Source organism: Strix uralensis, chromosome 7 (genome assembly GCF_047716275.1).
Source record: "Strix uralensis isolate ZFMK-TIS-50842 chromosome 7, bStrUra1, whole genome shotgun sequence".
Lineage (NCBI taxonomy): Eukaryota > Metazoa > Chordata > Aves > Strigiformes > Strigidae > Strix > Strix uralensis.
In genome coordinates, this window is record NC_133978.1 from 6,002,351 (window position 1) to 6,026,870 (window position 24,520).

The window sequence follows — 24,520 nt, forward strand, 5'->3', positions numbered from 1 at the left end:
GAGTGCCCTCAGACAGCATGTCTGTAACACGGGCATGGCACACTAACCGCGGTCGGGGAGCTCACAGGTTAGTAGAGTGAACTTCTAATGTTTCTCCATTTTCACGATATGAAGAACAGTAACAAAAATCCTTCCCTTACAGCCCTGGGGGGTCTATCTTTTCTTCTATTTGCTATAATCTGAACCACCAATTTAAGCATCTGGTACATCTGTAGCTCACCGAGGGATCTGTGGGCACGGTCAGAATGTAGTTTAACCATTCAAAGACTTTCTGTCATTTACTGCAAAGGCCTGGACCTACATGCCATGACTTGATTAACTATAACTACAGAAATACAGTGAAGAGCAGAGGATTTTTTTTTTTTTTTAATAAATCAGGAACAGTTTGTTGATGGATTGCTGATTGACACTACTTAGTTCTGCTGCCAGTAATAAATTTTATATTGCAGCTGCCCTTGAAGCATCTTCCTCCCCTTGTTCCACAGTGCCTGCTACAGACTGTGTGGCACCAATGATTACACATAATTGCAGCCAGTCTCTCTCCTTCCTCAACCCCAGCAAAGAGGGCAAGGATGAGAAACACCCATATATGTGCTACAGAACTAGCGAAGTCTTCATGAACCATTTTGTTCCGGTCACTGTGAAACGCCGTATGTCAGTGATTGAAATGGATTCACACAGGTATAAAGAAGGTGATCCTCTGCAGCTAATCCAATAAAGAAACAAAAATACTTACATTTCACAGACTCCATAAATAACTCTAAAGCTTTTATCTGTGTGTTGCTCATTTACGGTCTAGCTTCATATCCACAAGGAACACTGCACCCTAACACTGCAGCTGTAACGTACATCAGTGGCCCTTCAGAGAATGTTAAAAGATGACAAAAGAGTCTGAGTAAAAATGGATGGTATATTTATTGACTTAAAGGTTCTTAAAAACCTCAAATTGTAGGCAGAAATTACTTTTGCTTCTTTCAGATAAACATGTTACTTTACACCTCTGTAGAACTGCCAAGTGTTTTCATTCTACTACAGAGAAAACAGGGAATATTCATTTTTATTTGTAGCTTTTCTACCAAAAAGCAGATCTGCTAAATTCAGGGCATGATTCTGCTAGCTAGGAAAGATAATCAGCAAATCAAATTTCCTGTGGTAATCCTCAATTTATGTAAGGTAAGGTGTACTATTCTATCTTGTATCTACAGAAGACATTTCCAAGACTTTTTTCCCCCACAGCTAACAAAAATGACAGCCTCATTTATTTTCAGAGTCACATATAAATAATGCAGCTGATCATCAAAACAGGTATACCCAGAAAAATGTAAGGATGCTTTTCTGAAATTGTGGCAGAGCCAGAGCAGGGAAATTGTTATTGGCAGCTCATTAGAGAATATATTACCTATACGGTAAACTCCATGCTTATCGTGAAACTCATCTAAGTGCTTTGCTGAACTCATGTCTGTATCTGGTTTAAATAATTCAAATAGATTTCTAGTTTTCCTTTACTTTTGGTGCACTGTGCACCATTCCATTCATATTTGTGATAAAAGTGATTCACCAACAACTGAAGGGAGAAAATAAAAAGGTGTCACTTATGCCGTGAGTAGTGGAGATAGGTAAGAGCTGGCAGCATTTGCAAATACCATCTTATAAGGCATTTACTTTAACCTTTTTAGTCTAGAGAAACTTTAGATTTTACAAATGAAGACTTTGTGTGGGATTAAGGAGGAAGGGAAGGAATCTTACCAACACTAACGAGGTGCAAGATTACAAGTACACTCTGTACAGACTTTAAACTGTCAGGTGTGACTACCATTTGAAAAAATCAAATAAACAAAATACAAGAGAAAAAGAATAGTTATGGATGTTTGAGGTTTGTAAGGCAGTGCAAATTGTTCTCATTCTGTTTATTACAACATTATCAGAAAACAATTATTTATATGAAAGCTGTCACCTCGGTCAGATGTATTACTTGCATATATTATGTTTTACAGACAAAATATGTCAGTTACATAAACGACTCCTCCATCACCACCAGTCATTTATAATAAATCATGATGTATTTCGAACTAAGTAGGAAGCCAAAGTGGCTTCGGGAACTAGATGGGAATGCAGGAGGTGACCAGACAGATGCTAGAATCACACGCAGTAATTTCTTTTTGTGTTCTTACCCCTAGTTTTCCTATGTTGCTGCAGATTTGGTTATAAGCCAAAATTAACCTCAGTTTCGATCATCATCAAGCCAACCTAGACTGAAGAAAGCCCAGCACATCCTCTCACCCTGTTTGCAAAACAACATCATTTTTCACTGTAGGTCCCCAATATATACCACTAACTATATACCCAGATAGACTAATAGACAGCAAACTCTGTACGTCCTCTCAATCACACCTGCGTCTTCTCGCTGTGAAGACTGTATAGAGATCATTGGGTAACTCTGAATTCTAATTCACCTTCCAAACACCCCAATTCAAGTATATAAATTGCGTGTTCATACTTGCAACTATTTCCTATTTATATACAACCCTCTGTTGCAAGTATATTAAAACAAAGAGGTATCAAATCTAACTAAAGAGAATATCAGGTATGCAATAGTTATTTGTATGAGTGAGCTATCTGATGGAAATCAGATTCCAAGGCATAGTTTTCAGCAGTTACAATGATTTGATGATGTTCTGCAAGACTTACAAAATTTGGCAGAACGTGATGGAAAGACAGTAAGTTCTGGCCTATGCAATGACCTTACACAGGTCATAATTTCCCATGCTGCTTAGATTTGGAATTACTTGCAAACGCACCATGTACAACCCACAGAAATAAAGTATCAACACGAGCAAGGATAATCTGAAGCTGAAATAACATCAGATGATTACAGAAAAATACATTTGTAGAACTATTCTCCAATACATTCCTCAAAAAAAGGGCTAATTTTTCCTCCAGCTGCTTCTGGCCATAACTTATGACTTTTCTGGGATCCAATATGGCACAATGAGTAGCAGACTGTTTCCATTTCATTTTGTCTTTAAGTTAAGAGGCAATGTATCACTTAACAAAACATTATTACTTTCAGAATACCTAAATTAAATTTCATTAAGAAGTAGTATACCATGCAGTTTGTCATGAAAAGGAAGTCTCATTTTCAAATTTGGGATCTTTAAGAGGTTTGAATTGCTATGCTTCAGAAGCATTGTGGTGACTGTACTTACACATGAGCTTACTCATAGCATCTTACTAATATTTCGCAAAATACCCTTTCAGCATTTTCTTAGAGAATATCCACATATAAGTGGTGTTCAATGCTAGGCAAAAATATTAAGTCTATTCAGGACTGGCATTCCTGGTGAATTCCAGGACCTGCTTCCATACTTTAAATTAACAGCCATTTGCCCAACATACAAGCACACAATTAATACGAAACAATTGTACCAGTTATTTCATTGCTGTTACATACAAATGCGAAATGCTAAGTATATGTGTAAATGCAACATTTTATTGAATCACAGCAATATAATAATGCATTTTCATTTCCAAATTTTAAAAAAAGACCATGTCTAGAATAGGCAGAGATTTCAGATAGAATTTTTTTTTCCCCCAGATATGCATCCTTTGATAGAGAAATTATTCTCGAGTGTTAACCTCCACTGACGTACAAGAAGTCATCCTAGCTATTTAGAGCACTGCAATGCTCCAACTACCAAAAACCCACAGATTGCCAGTTTTATCTTTTCTCCTTTGAGCTTGTGTTTCTTCAAGACTATGGTCTCAATTTCTAAAAGATCACTTAACTGAGTAACTCCCAACTGATTTTATCACTCGCAATCCAGCCAGGTGTTTGGTAAAACCACCACACCAAAACCCCCACATCTGTGGGTTTTCCTGTCATACTGAGATTTAAAGATCATAATAGTCACCTGACTTCACCACGACATCACACTCTACTTCCTGACTAGTGACTATACTAACATGAAGCCTGGTTAAGTGCACAGTGCAAGAAAAAGTGAATTTGCTGAGAATCGAGTCTGAGGGAGGTAAGTTAATAATGAATCAGTTTGTTTTAGCTCTTCCTCTACAGCGGTCTGTACAGCTCCTTGCTTAGATAATTATTTGCCTTTGAACATCAAACCTCTACTGTGAATAGCTTATCTGGCCTATGGCCAATTCTCTCCAAAGGGGCTGGGTGTCTTAAAAGAATTAAGGTATTTTCTAGGAAAGATCCCTCCCATACCTTTCTTGATCTGTTCTGTAATAAGAGGAATTTATGTCCTCTGTAGACCAGCAATAAATATATGCAAATAATGTGGGAATGTATAAATGGCAACGTGCAATTTATTTCATGATACCTTAAAAACCTTCATGCAAATGTACCCAACTAAATGAAGCAGCATTTTAAAACACACAGCAATCACAACACTAAAGAGCAGAAATGAGAAAATCCCGTGTACGTACCACAGTGCTTCCATTGTGCATGTTATGTGTGTCCTTATGGGCATGGGCACAGAAATCTATGCAAGCTGTCACACCAGAGAAAGGCCTACCGTCCTTGGATCCGAGCCGACAGTCTGGGCCCATGTGTTCATTTTCCACCTAAAAGGAAAATAAACTACAGGTACTTGGGACTGAAAGTGAGCGACTTGGAACCCCATGAGCCACAACTGCACTTGTGACTGAGGAACTGCAGCCAGTAAGAATGATCAGGAAGCACGAAAACACGTATTTTCCTATGAAACATGCAACACTTAGGATGGGATATCAGTGAGATAATCAGCTTGGTCAGAGTCAAAATGTCTTTAAATACTAAAAACATCTTACTTAAAGTATTATCTGTAAGCCTTTGACAAGTGCACAGCTCAGGGCATAACGTAACCATCAGCTGAATAAAAAAGGTGCAGTATTTTAAAACTATCCAAATGAAGCAACCACCGTAAGTAAGCAAGGGGATTCACCACATCCCCGAGGTCTGTGGCTTCTGCCCATGCACATACTTTGGGGTTTCGTCTTCTTTTCAAACTGTGCTGCCTGTTCAGAGCTACAGCTACACTAGTTGGATGTCACAGACCTACCTGGTTCTGGAAAGCTTCAGGAGCAAGCTTTTTATAAACCGGAGCCACATCAGTAGCTAAAGTTTGCAAATTATTTTCAAGAAGTTCCTCCTGCAGAGAAAGGCAACATTCAGAGCGCTGCAATTTGCTTTAAAAGAATCTAATCCTGTTTAGAGATGCCTGACAAGTCGGTGGAGTTGTGGAAGCCCACCTCTATCTTATATTTTATTAATCTGACTTCTGTTTTGCTGCCTTTTGCCCCCAACCATAAATAGCTTATTTTTGCATGACATTGTTAAATATAAGTCAACCAAGTAACAGTGGAGGATATCTGCTAGGGCAAAGAAACCCAACACACAAGGAACTAATTTCTGCATCACTTCCCCCTTCCGATACATAGACAGTTGAGGAATGAGTTATGTTCCACACAAACTAGAGAAGTACACCTGGAAGAGACAAATTATCCCACGTGCTGAGTGGAGATGGAGCCCCAGGTCTTTCAGTGTTTTGCTTATGGGGCCTTAACTTATGTCAATGCAGCCCTGCTAAAAGAATCCTAGGTTTCTGTCTTCTATTTCTTTTAATTATATGAGTAACTCCCAATAGCATGTAATGTTAATTTCAGCTCTTAGGGGAAGAGGTGCATTTCTATCATATTAGGTACATTTCTATCTTATTAGGAACATTTGGTAACTCCTTTGTTCTTTGGAGGTGCAAAACTCAGGACTAGATTAATCTACTAGATTAGGAAGTAATGTTCCCTTCCTTGGTGTAAGCCATATAAACATGGAAGTAGCTAGGTGGGCTTCTATGGCAGTGTAACATTTAAGCTCTTACATACAGCAACAATTCCTAAATTCTTTTCCTAAATTTTTGTTTTTTTCAGGAAAATCACCACCCAACTGGGAAAGAAAAGGGTGGTGACATACTCCCTACTTTGTTTTCCTCCAAGGGCCAGGCTTTGAGAGACAACCGCAGCTTCAGTTTTGCATGCTGTATAGTGGCAAAAAATAACTGCTTATTTTATTTTGTTTAAAAAAACCCACAAACCACTTATCACCATGTATTGTAAACATCAATGTATATAAACATGTAAGGATACTTTCACATTTCTCAACGTGATGTTACATTACAAAATGCCACCATATTTTTAACTCATACAACAGCCACTTTATTAACTGTTGATCACTATAGGTTTTTTCTGAACTGCATCGAAGGTAACGCATCCTTAATTATCTATCCTATGTACTATTCTTACCTAGGTATATTACACCCTTAACCTCATCTCACTCCATCCAGTGCCTCAAATGATCCAAATCTTTCTGGACTTCGAACTATCATCTTCTTAATTTGCTATACCTCCTAGCTTTATGTCATCTGCAAAATCATCAATATCCAATATTTAGCTAAAAGAAGTATCTGCTAGAAAAATTAATGACAAAACCAAATGAAGAAAAAAATTATTTACCAGTAATTTCACTTGTTTGAGATGCACTGACAACTTGCATGCAGACCGCAACTGCCCAAGCACCACTGCTGCCTACAGCTGGAGGCTTTGCACAGTGGCAGCCTAAGGGCGCACGTGCTTCCCTCGCAGGCACACGCAGTACCTGTGTGCTGTGCCACCCTCATCCCCTCTCCGCTGCAGAATCCAGAGAGGCTTTAAAACAACTTCCATGGAAAAAGGGAAATAAGGGAATGCGCTTTTAGATCACACATCTAGAGAATGTCCTGGTTAAGTAATCTTCTCGTTTAGGCAACTGCTTTTACCCTGCGGTAGAAGGCATTCTCCTCAAAAACCTGCAGGTTTCCTGTCCAGTGAACAGGCAATGCCAGACAGCTCTCGTGAGTGGGGCATCATTTCTAGACGCTGCTGTGAACGCCGCTGTGCTTGACTGAGCGTCCGAACGGGGCTCAGGGGGGCCGTTTTACAGACACGGAGGAAGCGCTGCCACCACCAGAGCTGGCAGCCTCACAGAGCATATTCTGATCGCAGACAGATCTGTCTGAGCTGTCCTGCAAGAGAGCTGGCACAGTCCAGTACTTCATTAGCCAGCGCATATGGAGATTGCTGCCTTTGCCGATTCCCCAGCTAATGTTATTAAAGGCATTAGAAACCTACAGAGCAAACACGTGCACAGAGTGCTCCATGCACAGCATTACGCAAGGGGAGAACCTGAAAACACAAGATCACAGAGAATGGAAAGGGACAAAGGAGAAGGGGAACAAGATTCCTAAAATGAAGGAATGCCCAATAAACGTTTTTCTGTAAACTGAAAATTTATAAAACAAATTCCCGCTTGAGCCATTTGAGACAAGCAGAGCTGTTTTCAGCTTGTACTGCCTTAGTCATACATTCAGTGAGAAGAAGGGCAGCAGGGCTGTGTGCTCCCTACTCTGCTGAGGCAGAAGCCCCCCACTTTAAGCTCTAATAAAGTTTGTGAATACCCACAATGGGAGTGGACAGCACAACTCGGAGGAGACTGAGGGTTTTGCATTCACACACATAAGCAGGAAAGATGCTTCATCAACTGTTTCAGGAAAAAATTAGGGCTTGGGAGGCATATTTAGCTCCAGTGAATCAAGTGACATCTCTTTCTCCCAAGAAACAATTACTGTTTCACATCACATGTACATTTGCATGTGTACGCTACACATTAAAAAATGCAAGAATACCTCTACTACTGTCTGGACTTCAACCAGCTCGGTCTTTTCTGTTGCTGACAGCAGTGAAGTTCGGGAGCTGAGAAAGATTATCAGCATGGTAACCCAAATGGAGAACTGGGTAACTGACTGCCCTATAGCATGTGTCTCTTAAAGCATGCCAGATGTGCTAGGAAAGGCATGATACTTTTACCCGGGAGTTCCACAGGGGAGTGAGGTTAGAGACATCTACAGTCAGAACACAAGGCACTTTTGAGTTACCCTGAGGAATGTACGTTCACCCAGCAGTGGTTATCAGTTTACAACACTTTTATTCCTTCTTCATGAAAATATTTCCAACATAAAAAACAAATTTGGGTTTTGTGGGGTTTTTTTAGAGGTTTGTTGCTTCACATCACTGTATTTTCTGTGCTATCTCAGTTTTACGTCATCACTAACACTCATAAGCAGCAATTACATTTCACTGCATCATATTTCAGTGTATTCATTCCATCAAGCGTGTTTAAAAAACATGCTGCCCACAGAAAAAGCAGTTTATTCTAGGTGGCAAACAGAAGACCAGGTTGTCAGCTGTGTCAGTGCGAAAGCAGTGCAACCCAGGGTACAAAGTTTTCTATGACAAGGCAAAAGGACTCAATCTCTGAGGTGCAGGCTTGGTGCTTAGAAAAACCTTTAGCTGTATGTTATACTTAACAAAGAATTAACATTTCATACAGAGTTCCACTGTGGAGCTAAATATGCATACAGAAAAGCATTTAAGGATCATTTTAGGGTATTTAAATACATAGTAAACAACAGTTTTTGTACAGTGGAAAAATTATAAATACTACAGTTACAAAACATTTAGCTGGGTGCCTGTGTGATAAGCTATGCAATATATGCGTGGGAGATGGGGTGGATATCCGTACATTTAATTTCTAGTTCTGAAAATCATCAGAATAAGTATTTTGAGGGAAAAACCCAATAAAATAAATAGAAGAAATCTTACTTGTTTAGGGTCATCTGTAAGAAGCCTAAATTTCCTGGGGTTTTTGCTTCTGGCAAATTTACAGCCATTGAAATACATACTCCATGAACAGCCAAATGAGAATGACGCTCCACAAGTTTCGGGATCAAGTCCTTGACATGCACAAGTACGACTATGAAAGGAAATAAAGATGTCAAGTCAGCTGACAACGCATTGTTAGATCAATGCTATTTGCTATTTCTTTTATAATACATAGCATAACAACATGGGAATTTATAAAATATACAGTTTAACCAGATCTTTTCTGTTAAGGAAATATTCATGTGTAGAGAACTGACTTTTTCCCCCATAAAGACAGTCTCAACTCCCCAAAGCCTCATTTCTGGGAAATACATAACACTCATCTATAGCTATATAAATATACCCATGCTACTTTGATTTTGACTTCTCCAGCTGCATAAAATTTTCATCCAAGAAAATACTGCTGCTTCAAAAGGTTACCCTTAAATCCAATAATTATTTTGTTATGTGCAACAGTACCATTAGCTCCAATTTGATCTAACTTTCGAAGTGGAACAACTCTAGTCAGCCCAACCCTTTGAGAACACAAGCATTAGTTTCTGGTCACTGTACAGCTACTAGCATCTGTTAAATGTGGGCTACACAAAAATCAGCCCAAAGACAGCAGAGCCTCAGCTGCAATATATCACCTAGACAAACTAAATTCCTCTAGAGGCAGAGAGAGGACAATCCTAATTTGGAGTGTTCAATCTCTTACTTTTTTAAAAAAGTCACATAACACCTTCTTAGCAGCTTTTCAGCATGTCCCTGTGTACAAAGGGCACACTGACTGTCTTTGGGCTGCCACCCCTTTCCCTGGGTGTAATCTGTGTGACTATCACTTCGAGCCTGATCTCTAGGAGAAGCCAGGAACTAAGTTTTATACTGAAATGACACCTAGTGGTTTGTAGTTTTAAATGAGCTTTTGCATATTTATTTTATTAGTCGAACTATTGAATTCTCAAGTTATTTATTACAGAACATTCAACAGGCAACGCAACAATAATTTACTACTGAAGTAACTTACTCTTCATTTAACGCACATCTGCGGCTGGTGGGACAGCCGTATTTTCTGAGACTCTGTGTCAGCTCTTTGTACAGTGTATCAGCCAGGAGATGAGGGATCCCTTCCCAGGCCAGTATGAGAATCACGATGACGGCAGTTTGACAGTGGTGTCCTGCACGCTGACGTACCAAGCACAGCAACTTTTCCTCATCGCTACTTCTCCGTATCACCTGGAAGAATCATTTTGTTTATTCTTAGAAAAGCATAGGAAACACATAATGTGTTACTCTTCTTTGGGACATGTAAGGCCTGGAAGAGTAAGAAATACTGCTGCTCAGAGAGTGTCCGTCAGTAAGCAGGACTGGGACAGCACCACACACTGATCTCTGGTGTAGAACACAATTTTGCGTTGTCTTTTTACCTGTAGAAGAAATAGCAGTATGTTTTCACAGGAGGAGGAATATTTTAGGTGTTCTACACAAACAATAAAGAAGATGGATTAAGAGGAAAATAACCACTAGAAGGAAATAATAACCCTGAGACAACAGATCCACTGCAAACCTAACAGTTACCTTGAAAGTAATACTGAAAAGGTATTGCCAAAACCCGGAATGCAGGTACATAAAAGTACATCACAAAGGCACATGTATACGTGGGTTAGGATGGTTACTCCAGTGACATGTCAGTATATAAAATGTTTCCCCACCTCACAAAGTAAGATTAGAAGAAATTGATGAAAATAAACTGTGTTCTTAGTGGAGGAAGCAATGACATTTTTCAAAACATATCCCTACATTAAAGATATCAGCAGAGTGCTGAAGTCTTTTACTAAACTGTATGAAATACAAAGCAATCCTTGTCAATCTTATCCATAAAACACAAAGACTAACACAATATGGAACAGTACAATATACCACTGAACTAAAAAAAAGAAAAAAGCTAGACAGTCCTATTCCCACATATTTAGGTTTTTATCACAATCTGAAACAGAGTTGCATTGTAAGACGACCAAAAAAATGCATTAAAAGTAGTTAATACAAGAACATAATCTTTGAAAATATGTTTATCTATTCTTCAAGTGTATTTTAGCCAGGGTAGCCTGTACAAGGCTTCCAACAAAGGTGTCAAGACCTCAGCGTTAAGCTTCAAACATATTAGGTCTGGTCCTCTCTCAGGCACTAGAGGCTAAATCCTCTTCCTCAGCTCTGTCATACATCGGGTGGGGACCAGCAAGTCTCTCCTTACTGCGTGCAGATGGCGAGCCCTGACGTTGCCGATATTCTCTGCCAGCATCGCTGCAATACGCTTGCTCGGGGCAAGCAGTCGGTCAGCCTGGCTTCCCACCAACACCTCTCCATCAGCAGAGCTCCCACAGGCGTGTTACTAGTCATGGACTATAAAAGCAGGAAGGCAACAGTTTCACTTACTTTTCAAATACCTACAAACATCTGAGCTTTCAGGCAGCTTCCCTATTGGACTGACATCAAAGCTTCTTTGTTGCCAGACACGCAGCTGCCATTCATATGTGACCCCTAGCCTGATCAGCTGTGAATATCTAAATTATTTGAACTCATTAAAAGTGGGGACCAAAGTACACTTGCAATTAATCTGCAAATAAGGTTTTCAACAGATGAACAGTTTCAGAGGGAATCTGTGCAGACTTAGCAAGAAGCAGCAAGCTTAATTTGTGTCAAGAGTGGAAGTATTGCCCTTCTAACGTTAATCATACAGTCTTGCAATCAGCCTTAAACTTAATGAGAAAACAAGCAAATGCATCCAAGATAGCATTCCTCAAAAGGAGTCTTGGTTGTGGCTGACCAACCAGTACAGTATTTTTTATAAAGAAAGAAAAATAATGCAACTCATTTACATTTGAGTGAGGTTTACGGAAAATCTATTATGGCTACTATACAATACAGGTTATTCATGTTGGTGTGAGTTTTACATTCCTGAGGCAGCACAGTTCCTTCAGGTCAGAAGGAGAGGAATTTAATTTCGTTACTCAGCATGAAGGGTGATGCTTTTACTCTTTTTTCTTTTTTTGGTTTGTAGACTTTGTAACTTCAATAAAGAAATCTGGTACCTCTTCATTTCTCAGTACAACATTGGGTTGCCCTTTTTGAGTTCTCATATAGTTCTAAACTGAAAATACCCAGTCGAGGGAAAACGACAAATGGACAGGAAGGATATTTGTAGTTTCCTTTAAACTAACACCACACTTCCTTGGACTTAAACATGGCTGGAATTTGCTTCATTATGCATGCAGTAGAGAATGCAATACTCTTATTGGACCCAAAAACATTTTACAATCCATCATCTTTCAGGCCACAAAGGTAGCTGATGGATTTATTAGTTGTCTGAATTTAATTTCTGTAGCTCTTAAGAGGTTACATCCTATGCTCGTCTGGCCACTACAGCTGGAATGCTCCTGTCCTGTTGTTCGCAGAGATAAGGCACTTTTCTCACCTGACTGTTAAGGTCTTAGAAGAGCACTAGAACTGGCACCAGAACAGTCACGGTTGCTCCGGGCCCACAGCCAGTGACAGTGCAGACCGAGCTGGAGCCACGCTGCTTTTCCTGCATAAACTGATGATGCCCCTTCACCTGCTATGGCTGGCATTCTCACAGCAGTAATAAACAGAGCTTCTCTTTTGTGATAATAATAATAAATCCACAGCAATACCACACTCAATATACAGAAAAGCACATCTGACCAGGACAACTGAAAACTATGGAATAAATCCAGCCAACAGAAACACTGTGTCATTCATGATGATTTGACAATTTTTCTAATGGGGGAAAGTGGCAGTTTGACTTGGTGACTTCTTAGCTGCATTAACACTGATGTAACTTCATTAATTTCCAACTTGTCATTTGTTTTCCAGTGCCTGACTGCATCAAATAAATTTCTGAACTCTACAATAAATTGTATGTATAGGTGTAGATATATATTAAGCAAAAGTAAAACTGAGCAATTAGTACAATCCAAAATATGACTAAGCTGTGTACTGCTTATCCAGATGTAGCCTGATGTGCTCATAAATCAGATTTCTTACTGTTTTTCTAAGTAACAGACCTAGTAAGGTTTTAGTTGACTGATCATTTCCTTAGCTGTCTCCAGTTTATTTCTTTATTTCTACTCCAGTTTCTGCAGCTTAAAGTTACTGGGAATGGTTCCAAGATCTTTTCAACCTTAATCATCACCAAACCATAGATTGTTTTAACCAACTGCCCCGCCATTTACTCTACAGAAACATCACACTTGTTAAAGTCATACAACACTGTCTTAATAATGTCCTCAGGAGAGTAGCATATATAAAATCTCAGCCTACACTTGAGTTCACTTGATTCCTTTCTTTTCAGCGTGCATTTGACACGGTGTCCTCCTCAGTAAGGCAAATGGGAATTAGTATATTGTCACAGCCACAGAGAATATGATAATAATGCAATTTACTAATCAATTCTTCATGCAATAATTTAAAATGCATATTTATTTGCTACTGAGAGGTTGCAAACATAATTCCCGGTGTACTTATTGTGTATCTATGAAACACTGAGATGACAAATATTATGCCACAAATAGAGCAAGTCCCTCAATGTTCCCTGGGATTGTGAACAATGCACAAATCAGCTGGCAAATCTTGTGTCTAGAAGTTGTTGGTATTACTCATGATTTCTGTGATGTAGTTCACAACAGTGATAAAGTAAATAAATCTATGCTTCAGTTTGCTTAATTTTGGTCCCTAATGCATTTAAAAGGAATGAGGAAGTAAAACATTTGTCAAGTGGTGGAACTTTAAAGCTAGGGTTACTAACTTTTCCCCTGTAATTACTCTTCCACACAAGATAACCCTGACTTCTTAGTGACTCACATCGAAAAATAATTATAATCAACAAAACAGACTTGTAAAAAGTTTGTGAAGTAAATGTCATTTGGTCATCTTTTTGCAGGTATGTAGGACCAGATGATCCCTCAAGCCATTTTAGCAAGGACTAGCTGTCATCAGTACTAAGTATCCATCAAAAGAGTCCCACATTAACAATGAATAATCTGTTTCATCTGCAACACAGCACTTCTGGAAAGCAACAGACCTAAAAACTCCCCCCTAGCGCATGACCAATACCTGTCAGCCCCGTTCTTCACTCACAATAACTGGGCATGAAGTTACATACTACCCACTCCCTCACATGTTTACCAACATAACCATGTCTAGGACAAAAGAAAAAACTGAAATGGGACACACCTCCTTCCAGATAGCTTTCTTATGGACATACATATTTGGACACACAATACCACAAGTATCATCCTTGTAGGTTGCTGATTTGGGCAGGATGCTCCTTTATTTTGATCATTCTCAAGCCAAGTTCTGTACATCCCTCCTGTGCTGTAGTCAGGCACCCATCACTACCGCTTTCTGTACCATGCCTGTTCTGCGCTACTGGGGCTACCCATGTGTCCTTGTTTATGTGGACCTCTAAAGCCAGGCAGCAATTCAAGTAATCTATTTTATTAGCTAGCCCAGATATTCTCAAATGGCAGAATTTGAGAATATGAGCAAGCCTTCAAGGTGAGCCACAGCCAGTCAGCTAGGAGACAAAAACAATCAACTGCTATTATGGCAACATACCACAGCTAAACCTCTGTTTCCACAAGCCACAAAAGTAGAGGTTTACCCAATTTTCTTAACAAAAAGCAGGAGCCAAAAGCTAGAGTATATTTACTGAAGAGGTGCCATGCAGAGCAGAATTTGCTCCAGCAATTCAGCAACCAGTTATGGGATAAATAAGAGGAAAAGTTTTTCACTCCCTTACATACAAGGATAGTGAAGAGACAGAAAGGGATGCTAAGACTTAAAGAATACAAGAACAAGACGAGGTCAGAGGAATGGACTGTCCAGCCTGAGAGTGGACAGGGATCCTGAGAGTGACTAACAGCAGTTGCTTAGGGATGAGCATCAGGAAAGGCACTCGGATGCAGAGATGCTTCTCAACAACTGCCAGGCACCTTCCAGCCACCGGCCGGCAGCTTGGGGGATGTGCTCTCTCCCAGCTTTCGAAGGATTTGCCTTCTGTACATTTGTCCACTCACTTCTAAATCTATGCGGCATTTTACCATCCACTACATTCCTGGGCAAAGCTTAATTCCAGACTACTGAAAGAAAAAACATTACCTGTTCTTTGCGCTGAGCTCACCCCCTGCTAGTGCCCTCTAGGTTTGATACAGGATGGGACTGTGAATAGTAGATTGCTACTCTGCTTGCTCTCCATGCCAAACACTTTCAAGAGCCCTTTCTCCCCTTCCCCCTCTGTCAGGATGGTGAATCTGTACCTCTACCTGTCTTTCCCAGTTCTGCTGTGCTTTCTTGAACTGGGGGACCAGAACAGGACGGTAAAGGCTGGGGTACAACATGCTTCCTCACAGAGACAAAATTATGGTTCATGTTTTCTTTATTCCTCCACAGTAACCCCGCTTTTTGTGTAACTTTATCAAGTGAGTTTTATCTATCATTTTAGCGGCCATTCATTCTGGATCACAAGTCCTTCCTGCTCTTTATGATATCTGTCCCTGCTCTTCATTATCCTGAACAACTCTGTATCATCAGCAGTTTGCCACCTCAATGTCTCCCACTTTTTTCAAATCATTTCTGAATGTATTGAACAGCATCAGTAAAGTTATGCTATCAATAAATCCTGCTTCAGCTGTCCAAATGCTCGATTTCTAATTACTTGAATTATTTCTTTTAGATTGTTGAAGCAACTGTCTCAACCCTTGGCAGGAGCTCTAGAACAAGGCATAAGTACACTGTGAATAAAAATTACTTGGTGTCCTTAAACGTAAGCCAGTCTATCTAAATTAGCACGCACATGACTTATGTAAGTAGCTAAGAGTCAGACTGCAGAAGCTCAGCATACCAGATGCTGAATTACCACATGGATGAGAAATTGCTTCCCAATTTAGGATCACCAGAATAGTTGTGTTAACTTTACCATGATATAAACCAGACACCATTAGCAAATAGTGCAAAATTTTAATTGTGAGTTAAATACACTGCTATAAATTACTGGATGAAAAAAATAATGGAACCAACAAAAAGGTCCTTTTTTTAGCTTTATTTAATCTCCATGTGGTTCCACTGCAATACTCCCTCCAGCTCATTCTGAATTTCTTCAGTAAAATAGCTATGTCTCCTTTGTAGGATATCAGTAGTTGATTTACTGCTCACTGTAATTTTCCGAAATAGGTGACTCATTTAGAACAGTTTGGCTTCAAGTTTTCTAACCTGCAGATTTTGCCTCTGTGCAAAGTCTGTGTATGGAGCCTTCTGTACAGAGGACAAGAATCTCTGCTAAGCTACAATTCCACACCATACAACCTACACCAGCGCAAAGGAGAGCACAGTGCTGCTGTTCTAGCAGGAGACGCTGTGTAGCAGACAGCAGGAGAAATGTTCTTGTTGGCCACAGAAGTGAGTCTGCCCTCCTTTTTCCTAATTCACCCCTACATACACATTAAACCACATTAAACTGTTTTCTTACTGGAAAATGTTATATCCTTTTATTCTCAGTGTGTTTAAGAGATATTAAAACGGAAATAAATTCCACTTCCCTAAATTCTCTCTTCTCGAGTACTGGCAGCCTACATCAAAAGAGTTAGCACAGAACAGTTACCATCAATCACAATACTACGAAGTTACTTAGCTGTTTTTACAGGAAGTTTGGTATCTGCAATTATCTACAAACACCTTTTTCCAAGTTGCTACTGGAGGCAGTATTGTACTGTTTACAAAGGAGCAGGCTGCAGTATTAAGTGATTCTTCTATAATCATGCAACCAATACTGAAGAAATGAGGACAAAATTCAAGTCTCAACTCCCGGTGCCCTCTTACCCTCCCTACTCCCTCAAACTTCCCTTTCTGTTACATTGCAGGCAATGGTAAACTGCACTTTGTATGATATGGATGACAATAATAATCTACTCTCTCAGTTTGTTCAGGTATCCCATTTGTTTTTATTACGGTAGTTATAATAGCAACTTAAAATGCTTGCTCTTTTATAATACTTAACTTTGTTTACCTTAATATAGCTTTTTTGTTTCATGTTTATTAAAATATTTGAGTAGTTCTTCATATTAAACAACATTAAAACACTTTTATTTATTTCAGAAACCATGTAAAAGTTTCTAATAATTTTGAATCTCAAACCATTACAGCCTTTAACAAAGAACGGCTTTGCTTTGGATAACATTACAAACATTTTCACCCAAAATAAACTCCCCTAATTTTGTATTTAACAGGCATACCTCCTAGCAAACAGTGAAAATAGTGCCTACACAGCTGTAGTACCTGCTACACACACTAACTTAATGTATTACAACATTATGGCAAGAAAGTGATGCTCTAATACAATGTTGTCCAAAAAGGTGAACAAAGCCTCCACCCTCTCCATGTGCCAAAACTAGTTTCCTTCCAGACTTCTCCTATGGAGAACATCATTCAATCATAAAGATGGTTTAATAAATGAAATAAAAGCTTCAAGTGCAGTAAGCTGTTTAAAGCAGAATGGAGATGCACATTCTACTTAAACCTGTGGCCAGGGAAGAGTCAGTCCAGGAGAATTTACTTTAAAGCCATTTTCAAATGTATTTCAAAAATCCCCCATTCTATCACATTCCAAATACCATGACAGCTTCCTTAACCCCTAGCTAGCAGTGCCACACCAGATCTCCTCACCGTTTCACTGCCAAGCAAGATACAGAAAATAAGCATCAGAGAGTCTGCTTACACGTGCCTGACTTCCTGATGAAGTGGTCCTCTGACAGCTCAGTTGATTAGTAATGATCATCCACTGCAAAGTACCTTGCTCATTCGCCATTTCATTTTCTTTAATAAGTTACATATCTCTTCTAATACTAACAATAACTTATACATAGAAAGCCTAAAAGCTAGAGTAACTTATCAGTTTTCTTGCTTTTTCAATTCCCTATTTAAATCATTTTCAACTCAATCAAAACTAGCAAACTGAAAAAAATAATCTTCTCTGCACCTGCAGAATAATCTATTGTTATTAAGGCTCATTCAGCACTCAACAAATTGTAGTTTCTGGCATTCAGCTACAAATTCCTCTCTGTTCAATGATCTATAAAATCTTGGTTATAACAATGGGTTATCTAAGCATTACTTTTAAAAAACTGATTAGTTTCACTGGCTAATATTAGGCTCAGGCCTGTACAGGACTGTAATTTCAAATTTAAGTACATTTTTAAAGTATCTGTAATCAGGGTTTTTATCCATTTTTAATCTACTCCTATTTTTTTATTACTTACATATCCAACTAATACACAACCAACACTACAGAAAAGATAATAAAGATTTGTCAAGTTATAAATATAAAACTCAAAAATGGCAGACAGTACAGAAGTGAAAGGGTTTGAGAAACTACTTGCAAAAGGCATAAAAGCCCCACAATAGTGTATTTTCAAACTAATTAGGGTCACCAGCTGGCTAACAGAATCTGGAGGGTCAACAGATCATCAAAGTGTTCAAAAACAAACACACAAAAGAAGACACTCAGAGAAGGTAAGGCTCAAGATGCAAAACCCACTTCTGCTGTCTTCACAGACAAGAAGGTTGGAAGATTCCTGTGTCAGAAACCTTCTTCACAGAGGACAGCTGAGGATATTTTTCTAAAGTTAAAGCCCTGACAAAAGTTGTTATAGGACAATAGCAACAAAAAACCCCAAAATGAAACAACCCTCCCCCCTACCAAACAGTAGCAATTTGCCAAGTCCAGATGATATTCACCAAAGAAACTCAAAGATGAAACAAGTGAAATATTAAATGTGATATGCATTGTCTTGATTTATAATACACTAGTACCAGAGGGCCTGAAGATTACCAAGAGGATACTACTTTGTAAAAAGACCCTGGAAGAAAGGTGTTAATTCAGTGATCACATGAGCCTGGTATCTGTGTGGGGCAAAGCAGTGATCACACAGGAAAGTGTGTTGCACAGGGAGAAGTCAAATAAACTTTTCTGAACTGAAGTCACAGCTTATTCATACTGCAGGTCTTTCTAGATTTCCAAAAGCCATTCAATAGGTCCTTTAGTAAAGGCTCTTAAAAAAACCCTAATGTGTCTTGGGACAAATCAAAAGACCACACATGAATAATTGGTGAAAAGACAGGAAACAAAGGCTGGTATGTCTCCGATGGGAGTTCTGTTGAACTGTGCTCAAGCTTGTGCTATTCAGCATGTTTGTTAAGGGTAAATAAAAGGATGACAACATTTGTTGATGCCACTAAGCAATTCAGAGTAGTGAAGACAAGCACAGTCTGCAAACAAATGAAGGAGGAGTTTATACTGCTGAGCGGGCAGTAAAATGGCAGATAAAATTCACTGTAGATGTGCATATTTAATACACATGGTGAAAACAATTCTATTTTCAGATAGAGATGGACTCTGAGTTGGCCATTACCATGCAGGAATGAGAGTCTGGCATAATGATAGAAAGCGCTACAAAAATGCCAAATCAGTGCTCTCCAACAGAGAAAAAGCAAAAACAACTGCTAGGAATTACTGGGAATAGAGCACAAGGCTGAAAACATTAAGCCAGCATTTTAACTCCTCACATAAGAGAACAGGAAGGAAAAGGAGAAATAAAGATGACAATATTTATAAAAGGCAACTGAGCACAAAGACACTGCCTCCAGCTCAGGGAACCACAGAGCTATGAATTACTGGAAACTGAGTCTTCTGGGAGGGAACTGCCCTGCTCCTACACCTTTTGCTATCGGTCAGCACTGGAGACAGGGTATCGGCAAGGACCTCTGCCCTGACCTGGCCACTTCTATCACTTCTTATCTCTGGTCTTTATTCAGAGCTGGAGCCTTAAAAATTACACTGCAACTCTGAATAAAGACAATGGATAGCAACAATAGCTTAGTTGATCCAAGCCAATGTCCATTGAAGCCAGGAGAAGGCATAGGAAATGGGTTTAATCCAGAAAACATTAAGACTTGACGCTGACCTCCTCTGAGATCAGTGACATGTATCTTTGACTTCAGTGCAGCAGGATTATGCCTACAGTGAGCTGCTCATGAACAACTAACAAATTCATAAACCATTTCTCATAAATAGAGGTAATTATAATTTACCATCAGACACACTGAGAGCAGAAAAAAATCAAACCACAACAAATCTGTTATCAGCTAAAGCACTGATAAAACAATGGGATTGATATGAGTCAGGTCACTTATCACTGGCTGGTTATAGGGGATGCACAGTAGCATGGAGCTTTTTATTATATGAATGGGCTACTAAGAATGACAGGCAGTAATTTCAGTACTTCAAAGGGTTTTTTTTCTTTAACTTATTATGAAGTATGATGAACTTGGACAAAGCAAAAAAGCAAAAGAAATCCAAACAGAAAAGAGAGTACATTTACCTGGGCCTATATCAGAGAACGGGAATTTATTTTCTAATCATACGGTTATCACCTAAACAGATATCCACACGTTTGAAATCTCAGCAAAACTCTATGAATTCTATTTTGACATAAAAATGAGACAATACAATTTCTGATGCGAAAAAATCAGAGGTCAAGCAGCCTCCTTGGTGCCACACATGGTGAAAACAATAGCAAGTTCATCTTCGCACAGTTCAGCTCATGTGGGTGTCAGTCTAATACTTACACATACAGCCATCATAAGGTTTCAAACCCTAGGTAGCATTTACTGATCATATTTAGGTTCAACTAATAGGAGCATTCTTGTCCACGTCCAGGAGGACAAAGTATCACCCTAAAATGCAATACATCAAAGAAATACAGAAGAGACAGATGTTTATTTCTTCTCAAAAAAAGACTGAAAGATAAAAGATTCTGCAAGTTTATGGTAACCTGAAATCTGAGGAAGAAAACCTTAACTCCTTTTGGGGAAAGGAGTCCCTCTCAGTAAATGTTTAACACACCAGGCACATGTTTGGAGCCACTCAAGCAAAAACTATTTAGGAAGGAATCAGTATTATGAAATGCAATCACTAACAGAAGAATTTATGGACACAGGTATTTTAGAGTCTACTTTAATCTTAAAATGTTTCTAATGAACCACTAAGACAAAATTATCTAGTGGAAATAGGGAAGATTAATTGGGAAAAATAGTTCAGTATGATCAACAGATACATTCAATTTTTTCTTATATTTGCTTCAGCAGAGCTCCACTCTGGTGCTCTCACCACCAAGTCTCTCAGGAGCCCTAAGGGCAATAGCTTGTCCATCTGCAAAGCAGAAACGAGTCCGTCCCAAAGTACACTGTAAAAGAGTAAGTGAAAGTCTCTGTGCAGCTGACAGAACCTTGTGACTGCAAGTATCAGAGAGCACAGCAAACTTTTTCCATATGCTTTCAAACAAATTTCACAATTATGTTTCTTTGGCCATAGCCAAAACCCAAATATGCTCTGTTATAAGGATTAAAATTAGCATTGCCAATGAAAAATTCATGCAGCACATTAAGAATACCAACCCCAAAATGTGGATTTTACACAGGATGAAACAGTTCTACAGAAGAGATTTCAGTGATTTCCTTCCCTCTCTTGTATTGAACAGTCACACAGTAACAGTAAGCAGACTTGGAAAAGCATTCATCCTCTTTGGGTCTGAACTCGTACACAAAAAAAGTCACTGCTGCATAAAACAAGATTGGAACTTAGGTGAAATGAACATTAAAGCTTACTCTCACCAACGCTTTACATACAGAAATGTGAAAATCTAGCTGGAGAGCAGGTCCCTATAGTTTAAAACAGCCTTTTCTGTATGCATCCGAGTGCTTTCTGACTCATATTGTACACACATGTCGGGACACCTACAGCCATGCAGATATACAATAAAATCTATCATTTCTGGTTTACATAAAAGACAGTATGCCGATACTGGCAACAGAAAAATCAAGGATTAAGAGTTAGTTTTAAATGCCTTCCTCCTTTCAACTGCCCACAACTATTTCTAAGATAAGATTTTTAACTCCTCTCCTCTGTTAAAACTGTTTTATTTACTTGAAAAATAATTTGATTCTTTTTGGGTCAGTTGTTTATGAAATTAGTTTTACCATCCTTTTTTTCGTGGATGCTGATTTGTTATTAAATATTATCTGAAGCAACATGCACATATGGGATTCCTTTCTGAAAAATAGTTTATGTATTGAGTACAGAAAACACATTTTGACTGTTCCAAACATAAGCAGTGAATGTTTAGCATGCAATACTATTCACGCACAACATGTAATAAACTTATTTTTGTCATGTAGTTACAAATGCTAGTCTACCAACTGTACCGTTATCTTTCTTTGTTCAATCAAGTCTGAAATTCCTAAATACAGCAATAATTTTTTTTTCTTTTAACAACCAAGTTATTTTATTATTTTCCAAAACTCAGTTTACAAGATTTCTAGCCTACTTTTTACCTCCCTTGGTGGTTTCATCAAAGATTAAGGACAATCAATTCTTTCCAAGCTCTCTCCTGGAGCTTGTGTCTGTTACCTCATTTCCTGGCTCCTATGAAGCAATGTGAGACAAGACTTTGGTGAAAACTATCACTATAACATTTCCATTTCCAAATACTGAGTTCAGTTCCTCAAAACCAGTAATGAAGTCTATGGCATACAAGATTGAACTTCCTCATCACTTCCATCACACTCTTTTCTTCATGTGTTCATACAACTGAGAAAGGTTGTAAAAAAAGTTACTGGATAGTTTCCCAACTCTCCCAAGCAACCATCCCTTCTCTTCTCTTTTTCACACTTCCCAATAACATATTTCACTAGACGCTCCAATTTTTGGACACTGTCAGGGTCTTCTTACCCTTGATTTGGTCATCTCTGCTAATTCTGTTAAGAACCTCTCTTTCGCACTCATTCAAACCACAGCTTAACATATAGCACCACATCTTAAATAAAATAAAAAGTTTTCCTTAGCCTCATCATTCAAGGCAGACTTGTAGATCAATTAAATGAATTACCAGATCTTTGTTAAAGATCAGATTATACTTAAGCTCAAGGACTACACATAATTTCATATTTAAAAGCCACACAAAACAATTTTACTGCTGTAATATAAAAACTTACCCACTTGGCAATTGGACACCCCTGAGAGCTTTTTCCTTCCTTTCCTGTATAAACCACTACCTCTATTCTCACAGCGCTTCCTTTTGCTCCATACCTGCATTAAAAAAAGTTCAGGAGTAAAACAAACTGCTGTGGACCATTTTAAAACAGGAAACATTTTCAATAAAACAAGAATAACAAATTTATATTTACTTTACTGAAAACAGAAGAAAACCAAAATATTTATAATGTCAAAAAATACCTTTTAATTTTAAAGTCCTACTCGCAAGAGTGATTTTTGACATCTCTCTTCTGGTAACAAGTTTCGGCTGCTAAAGTAACATTATTTGAGGAAGAAAACATTATCTGTCTGTAAATCCTAGTGCATTCAGTCACTAATGTGACCTTTCTGTTCAGTGTACCACAGCTTCTTCACATGTAGGACACTAGAAAACTGATTTTGCCGGCTGCTTGTCTCTGTTATTCCTATTAACTTCAATGGCACCTAAGAGCACACTGCACTTGAAATTCAACCCCAAAGCTGCAAGACCTCAGTAAAGACACACAAGTTTGGAACTGAAATGCTAATGCTCACCTCATGCACATCTGAAGAAGAAAACACTTCACAAATGAGTACTGCAAAATTTTAGAAAAACAAAGCTAAACATATCACCCGATTTCTCATAGCTCTTCTTCTTTCCTGTTTAGACAGCTAAAAATACTGTGAGCATTAAATGCTAAATTTTCCTCACCTGTTCTCCATTATTTCTCTCACAGCAGCAACACTTGGTCCTGTCCCGAGGTGTGTGTAATATGGGCCTTCATCTTTCTCTATAATTTGCTCTGTAAGCAGGTAGAGAAAACTAAGTTGGCATGTACAAAATTTATTTACACCATTACAAGTAAGCTTAGAAATGGTTTAGAAAAACATCTTCCAAATTACATTACGTAAAATTTGTCCCTGAAATGTAATGAATACAGAGTATGACAGATTTTTCTCCTCAGAGGCATCAAAATTATTTTATACTTGTTTCCTCCTATTAATGTGCTAGTATTTTTCCTTTATGTTATAAAGTAATCCTAATTATAGTAATATTTTACGTTCTTTACAAATTTTCATTATGGAAGCTGACCTGTATTGACTAAGAAGCTTCCCAATATCCTTGTCGGTAGGAAAACATTATTAGTTAATTGTAGACAAAGAAGAATTAAGGGGAAAAAAAAAAAATCTAACCGATATTCATATACTACAGAACAGAAAACATAATCCAGGCCTCTTAACTAGCACTCTCTTGATTCAGAACATTAAAGCAAAGATGATACAATCTGCTTGTGTACAATCTGTTGTTAAGTCTCCAACTTGTTTTTCCATCTGTGCACTCTGATAGTCTCAAAACACAGCATGTCTACCACCATCAAATCCAGCTATATTTGCAAAATCCTCAATACTGAGTTTGGTCTGACATCTCATCCTGCAACGCAAATTATGACGTATGTGGCCTGACCTGAACTCCACCTCTCCTCTCTGCGATGAGAGGCGTCTAGTCGCCTTCGACACAGGCTCTTCAAGGCAAACTGACATCGGTCATCAGGACTAACAGTGACAGTAACAGGACCGCCCACAACTACGCCCTGATGCTTATCTAACAGCGTTATGGCAACAATGACAATATACTGGGAAATTTCTGCC

At 38.7% G+C, this 24,520-nt stretch overlaps 1 protein-coding gene across 2 annotated transcripts in view; it reads right to left on the reverse strand.

Annotated features, from left to right (window-relative positions):
* TET1 (tet methylcytosine dioxygenase 1) overlaps nt 1-24,520 on the reverse strand; it is an 88,891-nt gene that overhangs the window by 20,282 nt on the left and 44,089 nt on the right. For both annotated transcript variants that reach the window (XM_074874266.1, XM_074874267.1), the window contains 6 exons: nt 23,583-23,673; nt 22,852-22,945; nt 9,758-9,966; nt 8,692-8,842; nt 5,061-5,150; nt 4,447-4,584 (listed from right to left, as the gene is read on the reverse strand). In XM_074874266.1, the coding sequence (XP_074730367.1) occupies nt 4,447-4,584; nt 5,061-5,150; nt 8,692-8,842; nt 9,758-9,966; nt 22,852-22,945; nt 23,583-23,673 (773 nt within the window). The remainder of the gene's footprint in view (nt 1-4,446; nt 4,585-5,060; nt 5,151-8,691; nt 8,843-9,757; nt 9,967-22,851; nt 22,946-23,582; nt 23,674-24,520) is intronic.